At 38.3% G+C, this 18,782-nt stretch overlaps 1 protein-coding gene across 8 annotated transcripts in view; it reads left to right on the top strand.

Annotated features, from left to right (window-relative positions):
* NT5C3A (5'-nucleotidase, cytosolic IIIA) overlaps positions 1 to 12,362 on the top strand; it is a 28,696-nt gene extending 16,334 nt beyond the window's left edge. For 5 of the 8 annotated variants that reach the window (XM_075143055.1, XM_075143056.1, XM_075143050.1 and 2 more), the window contains 8 exons: positions 6,677 to 6,775; positions 7,235 to 7,304; positions 8,011 to 8,057; positions 8,456 to 8,541; positions 8,802 to 8,891; positions 10,181 to 10,343; positions 10,805 to 11,005; positions 11,738 to 12,362. In XM_075143055.1, the coding sequence (XP_074999156.1) occupies positions 6,677 to 6,775; positions 7,235 to 7,304; positions 8,011 to 8,057; positions 8,456 to 8,541; positions 8,802 to 8,891; positions 10,181 to 10,343; positions 10,805 to 11,005; positions 11,738 to 11,839 (858 nt within the window). In that variant the 3' untranslated portion in view covers positions 11,840 to 12,362. Of the gene's footprint in view, positions 1 to 2,286; positions 2,338 to 6,676; positions 6,776 to 7,234; positions 7,305 to 8,010; positions 8,058 to 8,455; positions 8,542 to 8,801; positions 8,892 to 10,180; positions 10,344 to 10,804; positions 11,006 to 11,737 lie in introns of all 8 variants that reach the window. The other 3 variants (XM_075143057.1, XM_075143058.1, XM_075143052.1) reach the window with 2 other exon arrangements.
* The last annotated feature ends 6,420 nt before the right edge of the window (positions 12,363 to 18,782 follow it).

The raw sequence follows: 18,782 nt of genomic DNA, 5'->3' as shown, positions 1-18,782 counted from the left end.
AGTAGTCCTAAGGCTGTTTCTTGGCAAAACTACCAAGTAGTTTTGGTAATTGGTAATTACTAGTTACTAAGGATTTCTTACCATATTTGAGTTTACATCATATGAATATAAAACATATTATGTTTTTGGTTTTGGTAATTATAAACTAATAAATATCTGTCCTGAGCTCAGGTTATGCTAGCGGACTGCACAATCACTAGTGCAATTCTCCTGCCTAGCTGCACATAATGGAGTGACTGATATGACTGCACTGGTGTCCAGTAGCTTTTAATGTTCCTGTCTAAAAGCTAAGCCTACTAACAGCTGGGGCTGTTAGAGAAACCTCTGTGGCACTCATGGACTAAAATTCAAATTGTCTGAATTAAAGCCAAAACTTGGTTTATACATACATGAGCATATGAGCACATGTAGCTATATATGAGCGTATATAGATGGAGGAAAAGATACGCACACACTCCCATTCTGTGGTTTTTGTTATGGCTCCCCCACTTCTTGCAACGCATACATTGCAAATAGCAGAAGTTACATGAAGAAGCTTGCTGCATGCTTTTCAAAATTTTTTTGTAAGCTTTGTTTTCTAGAGTAAGTAGATGAAAGTAACGTTCTGTAATAATATCAAAAAGAAAAAGGGAATGGAAAATAAGATGTAAATGTAAATTAAGGAATGTGCCCCTTTTCTTTATAATTTTGCCAAACTGTTACTTTCTGCCACCAAGAACACTGAAACCAATTTTCTGTAGTTTGCCAGGGTATCAAATTTCACAGCTATCACTGATGCCATGCCCTGCCTTTTTTGGTACATGTCCATAAGTAAGTATATGTGATAGCTGGTCTCAGACCTTGGAATTGAGCATTTGCAGTTCCCAAAATAAATGTCCTTTATTCTTGGTTTATACTCTTTTACCTGGAAGCTGTCACCATAGACTAGAAATAAAATTTACAAATAATTGAATGCTATCCATTTTATCACTTTGATTTGCATTTTCCTTGTTCAGAAATAACATTAATAGTTCCCTCACCTTGCCAGCCCACCCTGGTGTGTCCTCTATATGAAAAGTTAATAGATTTGGAACCTAGTCTAGTCTAAGGCAGGTTTACCAACAAAGTAGAAAAAAAGAAATTGCGTCATAATTGAAATTCACATACTGTCAATAGTAGTATGGGTAGTTCTTACTCATTGTCTTATCACTTTTATGACATTATGGTCATCTGAAATTTTGTGGAATATTTTTAATATGTTTGTAAGTGTGAGAACAGTCATTATTATTCAGAATTACTGATACCTAACAAAGTACTCTATCAATCATTGAGAATTATAGAGAAGTTCCCTTAAAATTTTATCCACCCATAATGCAGGGTTTTCTTAGCAGTGATTTTTGGGAGGCATCCATACTAGATTAGTCTTCGTAAAATAAGAAAACTTTGTATTTGCCAAGTAGTGTAGGCTTCCAGAGTATCGGTATAAAAATACTTTGCCCCATTTTTTTATGTCCTTGGTCAAAGCATTACTGAGCAGACTTCTGATTATAACCTCTTATATTTTTAGTTATTACTAGTAATATTTCAGGCTGTGTATCTGGATTTGATTGTGAAATGAGCCATATATCCATGTAGTTAAGATAGCAAGTCATTCATCAGCTTATCCTTCTCAAGTTAAAATTACAGATAGTGAAAACAACAGAAGGTCCGCAGTAATCCTTTATATGAAGTTTCTTGGTGTTAGCTACTCTTCTATTGGACATTATTTTTTAATATTTTCTATTTTTTTTTTTTATCATAGGGACTTAGGTTGTTGTTTTACTGTGTAGCGCAGTAACTATCCTACCTCCAGCACTCGGTAAAGTTCAGTATAATCTTAACTCTGGAGTATGACATTACACCTTGTGCACATAATCAGTTATTAATTCCCTAGGATACCTGGTTGGAAGTGCCTACTATAGCATCTGTGAATTCACTTAGATACCTGCCTTTCATTTTAGTGATTATCACCAACTCTTGTTTAACAATCCAACTGACGCAGCATGCACTTAGATATACACTGTCTCAGATACTAAGAAAACAATATATATAAGCAGCACCTAGATACAAGACAAAAGCAGCTCTGTTTGCACTCTTGCTATCCAATTGTGTATAGGAAACTTTGTTTCAAAACTAGAATTCAGTATGTTCTTTACAGTAAATACTTTTCATTTAACCCAGCTACACAGATGCATGTCTCATGTACTAAATAGACTTGTAATTTTCAGAACTATCCTTGTTGTAAATGACCCATTCTGTGGTTTGTAGGACTGGGGGATTTCCAAACCTGCGTGAATCCATTACTGTTCATTCATCAAGGTATGACTATAACATTGTTAGCTACAAAAGAATTTCCTACATCCTTATTCCAGTTACCTGCTATCACAAACAAGCAGATCTTTTCTTCCTTTTCATAAATCAAATTAAGCTCAACCTTTAAAATAACCTTTTTCAGTTTTGTTCTCCTTGCTTTTCTTTGAAAGCTCCTTAGAAAATGTCAGAGACTAGAAACTTGAATGTATTTGTGGCCAGTGTAAATGCCAACCACAAATTATCTTTGGGAGTTGTCATCTTTTAACATGTGTTTTAAAAGAGATACCGGTCTCTGAGCTATTTCAGTAACATATATATGTCCTTGGTAAGAAAGCAAAATTCTTCTCACGCTTTTATAAAATGACAGAATAAATAGAGGCACTTAAGTGATTCAATATGATATACTTTCAGATGTCACAATGAAATATGAATTCCTTTTCCTGTGCTTATACAGTTTTAGTCCTGTAAACTAAATAAGAAGCTCCTTGCTCTGAAAAGCTTTCTTGCCTTTATTAGTTGCTGTGGAGTATTTTATTTGGTTGTTTCTCTGTATATGTTCTTCCCAGTCAACTGGTGCATCAGAATTTTGGACCTTTCGTGTATACTAAGTTGACTCCTAGAGCTCTCTTAAACAATTCATAGAAAGACAAATTTTATCAAATTGACTGAACTTTTCTTAGTAGCATTTTTTCACTCTTTGTTCTTTCATCTGTCTTATCGGTTCTTTCCAACTTGAATCTGCTTGTCTCGTTCAACTCTGAAGAATGGCAAATACATAACAAAAAAACAACAGCTAGACTGGGCAGAAGTCTAGACACTGAAGAGACAGTTTGCCAGAAAACTGGTGACTGCTTATTAGACAATTTCATTTACTTCTAATATAATAATGATAAAGCCTAAATAAAAGAATTGCTACTTAACATTCAGTTGCAAATATGAATACAAGGAACTAGTGATGGAGACAGTGGCTATTTTGACTAACTATATTTGTCTGACGCTTTATCAGATGCCATATCCATGATGAAGACTTGGTTTTGCCTATGAAAGTGCCTGTGAGACTGAAATTGTGTGGGTTATACGCACTACAGAACACTTCCCCCCCCCCTCCCAAAATCAAAATACTCCTCAACTGACTTCAATTCTTGTGTAAAAATGAAAGATGTATTAGAAATAAATGAACCTTAAAAACTGATCTTGAGTAGGAGTATCAGTTTACAACATCAAAGCAGGAAGCTTTCATCATACTCAAAATCTTAAGCAATGTCTTGTTTAACATCATCTACTGAAGTGTTTACTAAGGAGGTTTTCCTCAGGTTGTTTCAAAAACTTATGAAAGGCCTCAGTCTGAAATAAAACAGTAGTAAGCAATTCACCTTTCCTCATACCATCTCTCCCTCTGATCTCTCCATCTCCCCCAACATCTGTTCTGTTTATATCAGTTATATTAAGGAGTCTGTTCCTTAGTAGCTAAGTAAACCAAATAATGTTTGAACTACTTACAAAACGACATATTTAGATTTTAATTTGTTTAATTTTTGCATTCCAAGTTTAACCTCCTGAAAGTTAAAGGAATTAGATTAGTCAATTTACAGTGAAAAAATTACAAAACAGTCAAATTGCTTTATCTTTCATTATAGAGAAAAAATGCTGTATACCCACCAAACCAAGTGGTAAGGTTACTTTTGTTTACCAGCACTGTATAACATACAAAAGAAATACCATAAAACACCTTTAAAGAGTTGCAGATTGTTAATGTTTAATTTTGTGAAGCTAAATAAATTTTGTGAAGATCAGTTGACATACTTCTGCTGATAATTGTGAATAAATATCTATAAATGCTTTGTAGATGTATTTCTCAAAAGATTAGGGCATTCTTTAACAGATATTTTTCAGGAATTTTTTTTTTTTTAACACTCGTTAGCTTTCTCAATGATTCCCAGTTTGGGATGTAGCTGATAGCTGGAAACCAATCCTAATGTACCCTTTTTGAATTTGCTGTGCTATATTAGCAAGGCACTGCAACTGCATAGAGAACAACTATCTTGGTTTAGGAGGTACCATTTTTACAAAAAATGTCTTTGCCATAGGATGGCAAAGGAAAACCTTAACTCTCCCAGAGTGAGTGAAATGAATCCAGTTTTTTCTTTATGAGGCTTATAAAGCAAAGAAGTAGTAAATACCCCGTCATGACTTAAGAATTTTTGGCAAGATATTCTGGTATAGGTGAAACTTTTTGGATGTGTGGAAAACCTTGGAAAATTATCAGACACTCACAATTAGGGTTTTAGAAGGATTTATATTTTCTGTTTTCATTAGTGTCTTGGAGGATATCAGCCAGAAAGTAGCAGTTGCTTACTGGGGATTAGAATTATTTGTTATATTGAAAAATAGGAGCGCTGATGTGGCAGAAAAGATACAATCCAGCAAGACTAAATGTAAAATGTAGCACGTTGTGCAACTACCTATTTCTGCCTAGGAGTAATTTTGAAGAATATTTGGTCATTACTAACTGCATTTGAATCATTGTCATCATATTGCTGCTAACAAAGTAAGTGTATTCAAATGTATATGCAAAGATATTATCTGAAGACATGGGCCAAAGTAGCCCTTCAGCTGAAGCCTGAAAAGAGCAGAGCAGAAAGGTTATACCCACAGTTATGCTTGCTGTGTTTCAGGAACAATATGATTCAAATGGATGGGCCAGGACAACATCAAGAATTGTCAGAGGTTTAGAGAACTGTGCTCTGCAAAAGAAGAATTAAAGAAATTGGGGTTCTTTAGTTCAGGAAGAAGGGAAAAATATCCATGAACACCTGTGAAAAAGAGTAATTTCCTCCAAGTTGAATGACCTAAAATTACAGTAAGGAAGGTTAAGCAGAGATTAAGTAAACTTTTCTGAACATAAAGATAGCACTAAAATAACGTGGTTGAGGAAAGTGAGGAATATGTGAGGGAAGGTTTTGAAGAATGGGTTAGACAAGTATCTGCTGAGAATGATGTAGCTGTAATAGTTTGCTCTTACCTGACGCAGAGTGGACTAGAGCTGATATTTAAAGGTACCTCCAGCTCCTTCTTTTCCCTGACACACAAGTGTCTTTTCCGTTACAAATGCATGTGTTTGCAAGACTTCAAAATGTCATCTTTTTCTTAAATGATAACCTAATTGCAATTTGACTTCAAGTTGGTTGTCACTAATAAACAAAAGGCTTAGTAGCATCAAGAGCAGGAAGCAAGTGTGTTGTGTGACTTACTAACAATTGGTGATAGGAGAACTCTGGTTCCAGAAATGTGTCTGGAAATAGAAGCTGCTTTTTTTTTCTTCTTCTTTTTTAATTAGCTCATTGCAGCAAAGATTACAAGGTATAAGAAAAGGAAAGCTGAATGGTCAGAATGTGAAGAATGTAATTCTTAGCACTTCATCATCTCTGACATTCTATACACAGAAAATAAAATTTTCTACTCGTAAATGCCCATGTAGACAGATTGCAAATGTCTGATGCCTTTGCTTTAGAAGGAGTCCATACATGATTATAAAGGAAGGGAATATGTACTAAATTTTGAGATTTCTGTCAATAAGTAGTTCTTTTACCATTTCTGCAAGGTTGAAGAGAAACTTTTAGAGTAAGCAAAGGCTTGGGGGGAGGGTGTTGTTTGGGAAGGGATGGGGGTTTTGTGGAGCTTTTTTTCTTTTTTACCAAATTCAGCATTTATCATAATATTCAAGAAATACTCTTCATTCAGGAATATGTGGTGTGATAGCATGTGTTATTTCAAAAGTGTGCAGTAAAATAGGTAACGGGAAATGATTAATGGACTGGCTAGGGAGCAGGAATTACTATATGGCCTTGTTGTATTGGAGTACTCAGCTGACACATGCAGCATTCTCAACAAAACAATGGGTGTCTAAAATCAGCCTGTCTTCATCTATGTTGAAACTTCAAGGGCATGTTAATTGCACAAAGAGCTAGTTTTAAGGTTCACCATCTCCCAATAACATACTTGAACCACAAGGTGATCCCATATGTCCTATGTCTAGTATCTGCCTTATTTCCTACAAATACAATTACCTTTTCTGTGAGTGTCAGCTTATTGAATAATTTGGTATTAGGAAAGGAAATGAAAACAGATGTTGAAAGCAAACTGAACTGTATGCAGTCATCAGTTAATACATCCAGAGTATTTTCTGTTTCTTCTTACTCTTAACTTGCCTTCTTGTCCTGAGCATGTCTTGATGTCACATGAAACTGTTTATAGATGCAGAGCTTCCAATCTGATGGATAGCAGGTATTTCCTAGTAAGTTTTCCTCTGTAAGTATATTTCTGTCTTTGTTCTTACTCTTCATAGATGCCAGAATTTCAGAAGAAGACTGTCCATATTAAGGATCCAGGGAGAGTAGAGGAGATTATTTGTGGCCTCATCAAAGGTGGAGCTGCCAAACTTCAGGTAAAGATAGTAAAAGATTTAACCAGTTTGGAATGAAAGCAATCATGTGATTGTTGCTCTATGCAAAAAAAAAAAATTAAGAATATAAATATGTATATAACAGAAATCAACCTTCAAGAAATCTCCAAAACTTAGACATCTGTTAACTCTTTTGATAGCCCTTGTTGATTCAGCTGTAGTTCAGCCAGACACTAGTTAAGTAAATGATATAAACATATAAGCTTAGTGATTTCAAGAAATATTCTGACCAAAGCAATTAGAAAAACAGTTTTGTTAGGAAAAAAGTTATTCTTATGGAATATTCTGGCTTACATTACAATAGTTCAATAAAATAGGGAGATTTCGGTGACACATATGCTACTCAGCTGCAACTATTGTTGATCATTCAGAATTTCTAGCCATTCTTTATTTTGTCCCTCCATGTTGTAAGACAGTTTTGCTTTTTCTTTCCTTAAATAGATTATTACAGATTTTGATATGACATTAAGTAGATTTTCCTACAATGGAAAAAGATGTCCAACTTGTCATAGTGAGTACTTTTTTTTTTTTAAAATACAGATTGGTTTGTTCAGTCCTTTTAGTTTTTCCTAGATTTTAATTTTCTATCCAATTTATTCCCTAATATGTGAGATTTTATATTGTTACCTAACCTGTACATCCTAATGAAGAAGTATTCTAGTGACTGTCTATATGTGTTTTTATGTATATATATTTTAATCACAATCTGTGTGAATTAAAATAAGTTGTCATTCACAATTGAAACACTAAGTTTTGAACTATAAGATGTTAGTGACTAGGTATGGTAGGGTTGACTTATTTTTTAAGAGCCCATAATAGTCCTGATGCCTGGAAGAACCAGATAGTAAACGCCTCAGAATTCTTGATGTTTTTATCCTGTAGCCTTTTAGAACAAACAAAGAAAATCCATTTACTAATGAAGTGGGAATCCTAAAACACATAGGATGCCTCATGATGATTTCAGAAACAGTTAAATCTCAAGAAACAGATAAGAGAGCTTGTAATTGACCTTTTAATTCAGAGATGAGGGGAAGGACAGTAATACATCTTCATGCTCATGAAGAAAAATGTGCCTTTTACTGGTTGCTGGTAAGAAAAGTTCTGAGGAAGCATAGTGGTATGTCATCAACATTGTCATCTATGCCATTTACAGTGTTGTAGAGCAAAGTAAAAGAAATACACCATCTTGTTTAACACTTTTTTTTCACTCCCCCCAGACATCATTGATAACTCTAAGCTCATCACAGAGGAATGTCGGAAAAAGGTAAACAGAAAACCTACTAGCTGTCGGTTTGTTGTACAGACAACTGTTATTATTCCCTGGCTATACTGTGCGTTGAATTACGCAGCATGACAAGATGAGGGATACTTTCAAATCCTTAAAGCTCTCTGAGCTTTCTCACTGACTGCAAGACATCCCATCGCTAATAGAAGTGAGAAAAAAAATTTGTATTCTTGATAGTAGCATGTAGTTCAGTTTAACAGCATCCACTTTTTCTTCTTAGATATATTTACAAGTTAACTCTTTGTTCAAAGAGCATTTCAGATTCCATTTTATCTAAATAACGTAATCAGAATGAAGAAAGTTATTTTGATTGGTTAGATCAAATACCAAGTGTTATTTTATAAAAATACATGAAACATCTGGTTTTTTCCCTTCAGTTATTGCAGCTGAAAGAAACCTATTATGCTATTGAAATTGATCCAGCCCTCACTATTGAAGAAAAATATCCATATATGGTAGAATGGTAAGAGACACCTCCCATCTTCAAATTGTACTAAGATTAGATTTAATGAGTTTTTAAAAGCAAATTAATGGCAGTAATGAGGTTTTAGCTAAGACATTAACTGAATTAATCTGTCTGAGTGTTGTGCAACAACTGGTTTTGCTTTGCTGTTAACTCAAATGATCAAGAATTAACCATACAGGATGCTTTTCATCATGAAATTTAATGAAAGGTGAATCTTAATAAGTCAATTTCTACCCATTTTTTTGTTTATATTCTAGGTACAATAAATCTCATGCACTACTCATTGAACAAGGCTTGCAAAAGGATAAGTTTGCAGAAATTGTGAGGGAATCTGATGTTATGCTGAAGTAAGTTCCTTTTGATTTGAGCAATACTGTTTCAGAGCATTTTCTATAGATTCTTAATGTGTGTTTTCAGGGGAAAAACAAACAAAAACATTCCTGAGAATGAGACACTGTAATCTTGGAACATAGTGAGCTCTTCATGCCCCCGCTTTATTCATATTTTGTAGCTAAATGCTTACAATGATTACACTGTATACACTAGAGATCTTAAAAAAAAAATTGAAAAAAAGTTTGAGTCCCATCCCTACAAATTCATTTCTGTAGACTTTCATCCTCTTGAAATTGCACTAGTGGCTCTTTTTTGTGAGGGGAATGTAGAGTTCAACTTTGTTCCTTTGAAAAACACTCCCTAGAATAGTTTTATCTGAGATAAAAATGCAGTGCCTTGAGGAATATGTTTCATATGTTATATTAAATACTGTTCTTCCTTTATGGCTAAAGGCAAGTTTAAAAGCCAGCAAAATCCTTGCTTGAAATGTGCTGTGGCTCCCATCTCTTTTAAAGTGTCTCCAAAATTATCTGTAAATTTTGGACTAGTGAAACAAGATGTTAAGACTTAATTTGTAGAAGTGTTTGTTTAGCATACTGACTAAATTCGTGTCTTTTGCAAAACAGACAAGCACACCATCTCTGTCTGTTTGAAAGCCTAAGTCCATATGGACTGAATCTTCATTCACAGGCTAAAATTCCCTCAAAAATTTTCATCATCATAATTTTTTTAGGAAATGTAAAATTCTACCAATCAATGTCTGTGTGGAGAAGGTGTATAGAGATAATATTATCGTGTTCCTGGAATACCATACATGGTTTTGGTTGGGTACTGAAAACTAAAAAGCTTTCAGGAAAGAGTGACAATAAATGGCAGGATTTAAAAACAAAATACGGTAACAACCCTATAGAAAGTCAAATATTTAAGCAAGGACAATTGAAAGGAAATGTACAGCCTGATAGTAGCTAGAGAGAGTTCTACTAGTTGCGTGCTTTTTCTGGGGTGTTTGGGGAGGTGGAACTGTTTTTAAGTCTTTAAAACATGAATAGATATTTGGGGGGAAAAAATTATACAGATCAAGACTAAATAGCTTGATGCAAGAGTTTCTTGCTAAAACTATGTGCCTTGTGTTAGGTTGATGGTTCTTGCTAACCTGAAACGGTGAGTTAAAGGAAATAAAGTGAAATGCTCAGGGAGAATTCATTTTCTTTTCCAAAGATTACGTGAATGTCTGCTGAAAACTCTGACTTTTCTTGGCTTTCTTTATTTGAGATTTGATTTGTATTTACATCCTGTCTTACAGAGAAGGATATGAGAACTTCTTTGATAAGCTCAGTGAGCATAATATTCCTGTGTTCATATTTTCTGCTGGGATTGGGGACATTCTTGAGGAAGTTATCCACCAGGCTGGGGTCTACCATTCTAATGTCAAAGTGGTTTCCAATTTCATGGATTTTGATGAAAGTGTACGTATGAAATAACACATTCTTATCAAACATGACTGTTTGTGGTATTTAGTAGCTATTTATATATACTACAAGGTGAACATTTTAATGCAACAGATGTAGCCATCTACCCTGCCATATAGAAAATGAGAATTGTATACTCAGCACTCTCCCAGGCAAAAACCAAGCAGAGGATAACAGTTCAAACACTGCTAGCATGGTGCAACCATTAATTTCCTTTAACGACAGCCTCACTCTTAGCCCAGTACAGCGCTACTCCTCCTCCAAGCAGGGAGAATTGCTGTCTGTCTAGTCTTAACAATGCTATTACAGTCATTACATTATTTAACAGTAATTTATCTTATTCATCAGTAGAGATTACATAGTTCAATGTTAGTTCAAGAGTGATATCACCTATTTCATTCTGGATTCTATCTTGTCTATATGATACTAGAAATAACTTCAGTGGGTTTTTTTAATAGGGAATATTAAAAGGATTTAAAGGAGAATTGATTCATGTTTACAACAAACATGATGGTGCCTTGAAGAATACAGAGTACTTCAAACAGCTAAAAGACAACAGTAATATCATACTGCTGGGCGATTCCCAAGGAGACTTGAGTATGGCAGACGGAGTAGCAAATGTTGAACACATTCTTAAGATCGGCTATCTCAATGATAAAGTAAGTAGCCTTATAACCTTTTGAACTTTGAGTGAAATACTGTAAATTAGAAACAGGTTCATTATAATAAGCTTCAGATATCAAACCAAATGTTTGGCCCATATTTGTTTTGAGATTTCAAACGTTTTGCATTGATTTCTTGACTTGAGGTTTTTTCCTAACCCATAAGCTACAAAAACACAAATGTAAATTGCTTTAGGTTTTGTACTGAAAGGTATTCTGTTCAGAAGTAAAATTCAGAGGCTAGAGAAATTAATTATTTTAAATTCCTGTGGCTCCTCCCTCTCTTTCATTACTGGATTAATAATTGAGCAAAATTATAATATTCCAAATAACAAGTTAGGCAGTGTCTCTCTTTTTTTTGAGGAGACACAGAACTGATTGTTTGCTAAGTTATAATGCACATCCCTTTGGATTCAGGAGAGAGAAAACTCCAGTTTTCTATTTCTCTCTGCCTTTCGGGAAGCTGAGGAAGTAGTTTTTCTTTCATTATATTTGTGTGTTTGATCCTGGAATAAACGTGAGGTGTTATATCCTGGAATGCACACACAGCTATGTCGGCTACTCCTACTCTGTCATCCTGTGGAATTCACTCATAGGAGCAATACATATTTGCATGGCTCATTCCCTGAATTTAGTGGAAAGACTGGGCAATATTTTAATGACAAAAAGTCTTTCAATAATTAATTCTAAAACTAAGTGGTTCTTTCTCTTTATCCCTTCTGCAATTAGGTAGATGAGCTTTTGGAGAAATATATGGACTCCTATGATATTGTCTTGGTGAAAGATGAATCCCTGGAAGTTGCCAACTCCATCCTACAGAAAATCCTGTAAATTGCAGTCTCAAGTCACTCCATTCCTTCCAGGAGGCAACTGGATAGCAGAGCACACATGTGCTATCTTAGATGTGTTTATTACTCATTTACAGAACTGTTTAATTTAATTTAAGACTTTTATCTTCATTTTGGTATTTTGAAATATATATGGTATCCATTGTCAAGTAGAAGCTCCTTTTACTGCTCTTACACTGTTCTTTATTGTCTCACACTCCTATTATAACTAGATTTCAATTGGATTTATAGGTGCGATAAACTGCTGCTGATGGGATACTATGGTTCACTGTCTTTTAATCAGGCATTTCAGAGGAGCATTTTAGAAAATATGGCTATTTTGTAAAATTGAAGATGTAAACGTTCTGTGAATAAGCAGTGTGCGTGTTTGTGTTGCCTTTTCTTCTTTCAGAGAAGATACTTCAGTCTCAGCTCTACTTTGAAGGATCCTACTCATACAGTACAGACTTTCACAGAAGTTTTGCATACATATATTTTTCTTCAGTAAAAATGCTTTATTCACCCAATTCAGGCAAAGTGTTTCTTCTTAATAGATTTTTGTATCATTACAAAATATTCTACATCCTTACTGTTTCTTTATCCTCTGTGGAATGGGAAGAATGTTTTAAGTTAGTATATCGGAGGTAAAGTTTCTCATCTTTGTAACAACAGATAGTTTCACAAGCTAATAGTACACAGCCATAACTTCAGCCCCTTTTCAGATCTTATTTTGTGTACTACTCCATTTCTAACCTGCTGTTTCACGTCAAAGCTAGCATGGCTTGTCTAAAATAATTTCTCTTGGAATTCTCAGTGAGCTGCTCCGGGCACAGAAAATCAAAACAAAGCTAGATCTTAATCTTGGATTTTGAAAGCAGACTTACCCATCTTGCAAAATCAAGTTTTCTTGCTACCAGCCCCATGCCTCAGAAGGACTTAAGGAACACCTCTCCAGACTGGCTTTAGGTCACATTCCCACTCTCTGCAAACTGTACGCACAAGTATCAGTAGAGCATCTAGCTCTTCTAGCTTTGTTATGTAAGTAAGTTCCTCTCTGTTCAAACACCTACTGAATCTTCAAAGAATCATAGAATAGTTGGGGTTGGAAGGGACCTCTAAAGATCATCTAGTCCAACCCCCCTACAATAATCAGGGACATCTTCAACTAGATCAGGTTGCTCAGAGGCCCATCCAGCCTGACCTTCAATGTTTCCAGGGATGGGGCATCTACCACCTCTCTGGGCAACCTGCTCCAGTGTTTCACCATGCTCATTGTAAAAAATTTCTTCAGAAAGCATTTCCCCTGTATTGAACATATTGCAGTATCTCTCAGCATCACGTGCAGAATGATATATCTTACTATAGGCGCAGCTTTGGAAACTTACTCTGATATGTTGCAGGAGAAGTTAAAGTGATGTTATGACCTGGTCCTAAGAGGTCTCAGCTGTACTAGCTCTATTCATTAACAAAATAGAGGCAATCGTACAACTTCCCTAACGTGCAATACAGTCATTGTTCCCCTTTGCTGTCTTTTATACACATCAGGAACTGTGCCATCTTCCATTGCCTGAGGAATTGTAATGAAAATATGGGAGAGCCTAGATCTGCATTCTCTCCCACCAACAAGTAATACACATCTCAAGAAATGGTCTCTTTCTGTCCAACCTGTGGTCCATTATCTAAATTCTGGTAGCATCAGTCACATTTTTTCCAGATCAGCAGACTTATATCTGGTACCACACCTGCTGGAACTTTTCCAAGAAGGCAAGATGGGGGGTAGTTTCCTTACCCCACCTCTGCATCCTCTACAGTAAACTGAAATTAAGTCATCCCCACGTTTTGAATGCACGGCAGCAACTTGATGCACAATCTGAGGTAGTGTGAGCATCCTTTCATAATCGCATTGCACATGCTGTGCTGGCAGGGAACTGCTGAGCACAGGGACCTGAGAGAAATTCCAGCCTGCATCTTAACAGGCAAAGACTGGGGGATGAGGTCCTCCTTGCATGTAATCTAGTTGTGAAATTCCCTACTCCTGGCACAGGGGCAGCTAGATCCCCAGAAACGGGAGCCTTAGAAGCCGTCCATTTGAGCAGAAAGCCACTTAAACCATAAGACGACCGAGGAGAGGATAGCGTCTTGGCTGCCTTCTATTTGAGAGCCATGACTCGGGCGGCAGCAGACTGGCGGAGCTGAAAGCGCCCTGGCGGTGCCGGTGACAGGAGGAGACGGGAGCAGCAGCCGCCTCAGCCCTGGCCTGCCAAGAGCCTGTCAGCCAAAGCCAGAAGAGGGGGAGGGCTTGAAAGCAATAGTGACAGCTGCTGAGTCAGCAGCGTCCAGAGAGCTGCTATTCACCCTCTCTTTCGTGCACACACACACACACACACACACACAGAAAGGCAAGTGCCCAGCAGCAGCGGGTGCTGCAGTTGATGTGTGACTGACAGGAGCAAAGACTGGCCGAGTTGGAGACACTGCACAGAACGGGCTGAAGGTGAGAAGGACTTGTGGCAGTGGGGCTGAGCAGGGGAGGTGCTGCAGCTCCCGGAGCTGCAGGGTGAGCAGCTGCCTGGGGTGGAAGGAGTCGCAGGCAAGGGCAGCAGGTTGGGGTGTAGCAGATCCCCTTGGAGCAGCCATGGAACAGAGCAGCTTTGTACAAGTCGTCACAGAAGAGCAGGAGGAAGTACATTTGAACATGCCAACCATAGTGGGACAGAACAGGCTTGCAGGCGCCCCGAACACCCAGCCAGGAGGAGCGGGAAGGATGTTCCCCAATGCACAAGGTACCCACTTTCTCCCTTTCTTCTCCTGCTTGGATGTGCCATTGAGCCAACCTTCACACCCAGTCCCTGTGGCCTCTCTCCTTGCCTCCCACCCCTTCGCCTGGGCCAGGGAGGAGGGCAGGGTGGTCGTATTGCAAAACTGTAAGGGAGGGAACAGCCTTCTGCGCAGTTGTCTTCTGTCAACACCACGGTCTCAGTACCGCCGGCAAGATAAGCAGGGCGATGTCATGCATGGCTCCCCACAGGCTATCCGTGTGAGCTGCCCGCTCAGCAGCATGGTCTGCACCACCCTGGGCATGGCGGGTTCCTGGGGAATGCTGCAGCATTTCCAGGGGAGGTCAGCAGACACAATTTCTTTAACAGTGTACATTTTGGATTTTAGGCACCTAGAGAATTTACGTTAGCTGAGCTAACATCAAGGTTTTAGGGGGAGTAGGGCTGGTGGTTCTTGGGTTTGGTGTTTTTTTGGTTTTTAAACAAGCAATCATGCTGGCTCTTTTGTCATAGCTACCAAATAAAAGTCCAAAAGGCAAAGGCCTCCTGAAAAATACCAAGGTGTTTGGATACACTGCTTACTCAACCAGTCTCCAATTGCAAGGGGCTAATTACCAGGCAGTACTCCCAAAGTTTACACTGGGACAAAATTTTCTGTTTACAGGCGGGTTACCTTTGGAATACAGATAACAGTTAAAATTTAGAGTATGTGAAAAGTGGCTGATTGATAGCCACAGCTCCACAGCACAAGATACATCAGCAACACGCTCTCTGGCAAAAGCTCATTCTGGCTACAAGCGTAATGGATTTCCCTGGCCATCCCAGCATCGGTGAAAAGGAGGGGACAATTCTGGTCTTTCTGTGTTGTGTTTCTGAAAGGCAGGACTGCCCCATGTTCTCATCCAACTTGCCTCAGGATTTCACGTAAACTCATTGATCCTCCCTCTAGAATTTTTCCTTGGCCTCACCCAACCCTACAGCAAGCCATCACTCCTTCAGCATGATGAGGATCTCATTGTTCAACCCACCCACAATGGGGGTGGGGGGGGGGGGGAAAAACACCAAACAAAAAAACCAACCAAAACCATATAGAAAAGCATTATATAAGGAAGGTTTTCCAGTCTCACCTCCAAGCGGATGAACAATGAATGGTCAGTGACCAAACATTCAGTCCACAGTGACAATCACCTAAAGAAAAGGATTCTTACCCTTCCACAAGGAGGCCCGTAAGTCAAGATCTCCAGCACACTTTTCTCCTTCTCTCATTAAATCCTGTCAGTCTCAGGTTCTGTGTTAAGGGTGTGCCAGAGCAGTGAAGCTTCACTAGGACGCAAGAGCAACTAAGCCACGTTGCAATCATCTGATAGAACCCATTTCCTGTACAAAGGGTATCTGCATGCCAAATAATTTACTTCTTGAAATGCCATATGTATGGCTTTCTAGAAAAAAGAGTTACTTACATGATCAACCTGAACCAGGAGGTCTGGTTTTAAAAACCTGCATAGTGCTGTATAGATTATCAATATCCTTTCATCATCTCACATCCCACTGCCAACCGTAACTCCTGCTTATATGGTAGTTAAGGGAAAACACAAGATGCATTTTTAGATATCCTCCACTTTTTCAAAATCCCATCTTTTTGTCGCTAGTCTGTTGGCTAGAAATAAGAATTGATACTATCAGTTGCCTCTCCAAAACCATGAACAAAATTAACTGCAAAGTTAACACTGCAGGTAAAGGTTAAACCATCCTTCTCCAGCAAGTCTAATTTTGTAATCACTATCCAGATTCTGCATTCAGTTTTAGGAAAGAGACACTATTCACAGTATGTCTTCCTAAATCAAATTTCTAACCAGAAGCATTTTGCAACCCTAACAGTATATTTCATTTGTGATTCAGTTTGGAAAGAAAGGTATCGTACATTTCCCAGACCATTTTCCCACAGCCAAAAGAGTATATCCAAAGTTTAAAGCAAGGAATAAGCAGTAAAGTTAAGTGAATTTGTTACTTTTTTTTTTCCTCTACTCACAATCTCTGTTCTGTCTGTAGCGCATGTCCAAGGTCAAGTATTTGGGACCTTTATTTAGCTAAAAATGTTTTCTCCTCCTGAGTGGGTGTTGCAGCCAGCTCAAATGTCCTCTTACTGTCAAACACACACTAATAGTCCTGAACTGAGCCAAAAGCTTGCACCAAGTATTAGCTAAATATGCCATTTTTAAGCTTAAAGGAAAATCTGAATTTTTTTTTTTGCACAGAGAAAAACAAATCTTTGAATTCAACAACTGCAAACTCTGATTTAAGTATAATTTCTGAATATACTTGGAACAGGCAGAGTTATACAGCAGAAAGTATCGCTGTCAAATCAGGACAGAAAAATCACACAGAAGAATATTTATAAATACCTAAATTTTTCTGGGTACACACCCATATTCCTTTTCTCCTCCACTAAGCCTTTGACAATCCAGTAGGTAACTGCCAACCTTGACTGCAGGCAGCTTCCTTTCATCAACCAGCTGCCTAATGGGAGTCAGCTGCCCCGCTCTTGAGAATAGCACCTGGCTGTTTCCTTAGGGGAGCAGCAGCAGTCCGATTTCTGGAGAGTCTCTCGTTAGCTAAACCATCCATTTTCATCCGGCTATTAATGACCCTTAAAGAGTTACCAGCTATTTTTCTAAATAAGTTATCTCAGTTAAGTATGTAATAAAGTATCTAAATAGATACTGTCTGCATGTCGTGGTTTAGCCCCAGTCGGCAACTAAGCACCACACAGCCGCTCGCTCACCCTCCCTCCCCTGGTGGGATAGGGGAGAGAATCGGAAGAGTACAAGTGAGAATCACTTGTGGGTTGAGATAAGAACATTTATTCTCTGCTTTCCCCCAAAGCTACATTCTCATTTCCAAAATGGCAGTCTCCCGACTTGGGGGGGGGGGGGGGGTGATGTGAGGCGGCAACAAAAACTTCCTCTTGACAGAAAAACATCATCTAGATGGATCACAAGCCATGTTTGCTAAGGCCTAAGGAGAACGGAATGAGAATTTTAGATGTACTTACGCTAGCCAGAGGCACTGGTAAAGTCAAACCTGCTATCCCATCACTGACCCGAGCTTCCAAAAAAAGTCCAGCACGGCGATCTTCGGCATTACCAACTGACTGCGCTGCTGCGCGTGGTGCTGCTCTTCGTCCCGCCCCTGTCCCGCAGTGCGGCTCTGCGGTCCAGGGTTACTAGGCACTCTTCAGCCCGCCTCCTGGAAACCACCTGGAATGATCCTCCCTGCAGAAAGACCTATCCACTAAGATTTTCTCACATAAAACAATCCTGGATATCCAGAAGACACGCTTGGCTTTTGGGGGTGTGTGTGAGAACAGAGTAAGGAGTTGTTTCCGCACCGAGGACTGCTTCTGGCAGCACTCAACCACAACTTGCTTCCCGCTCCTCGTCTCAGCTCCGTAAGCGTGCAGAAGCAACGCATTTGAACCACAGCGACAAGCGAGCAACCTACTTCCAAATAAAAGAAAGGGGAAAATTTTGTGCAAATGTCTTCTGAGGAAGCTGCTTTCACAAGATGGTAACGCTTCTAAGGAGCCATTCAGGTCATAAACATTTGGGTTGCAAGTGCCATCCACTGCCATCTACGGTATTTACATCTGGTATAAAGGGACGGTATTTACATCAATCCAAACCAGACCAGAATTCCAGCATTTTACATGCAATACATGCGTTTTTTGAGCTACAGGTGAAGTGAAAACATCAAACCTCAGATACAAAGCCCAGTGAGTTTGCTTTCGCTAGCCCGGGGAATGAAATGTTGTTTCTTATGTGAGGCAATTTTGTTTGACTTGGAGCCCCCAGCCGAGAAAACCATCACCCTCCCACCTATCACAGCTGATGGCAATATGGGATGGGCAATTTAGGGAACTCCTCCTAAAGCCAAAGAACGACTTCACTTCACCTGTGCGAAGTATGGAAAAAAAAAAATCTTTTATTGTGGTTTATTATTTTTGATCATTTTGAATCAAATAATCTTAGTTTAAAATATTTTTCCTGAAGATTAATAACAATATTGAACATACTCAGGATAAGCCTGCTGTGTGCAAGAGAAGAGAGCTGCATGAAGGGTATTTGCTTCGATTCAAGTTCCCAACCCATCAAAGTGCCAGAAAAAAAAGAA

This window comes from Calonectris borealis, chromosome 2, assembly GCF_964195595.1.
Source record: "Calonectris borealis chromosome 2, bCalBor7.hap1.2, whole genome shotgun sequence".
In the NCBI taxonomy this organism is placed as follows: Eukaryota; Metazoa; Chordata; class Aves; order Procellariiformes; family Procellariidae; genus Calonectris; species Calonectris borealis.
This window is presented reverse-complemented; position numbering and strand designations above follow the sequence as displayed.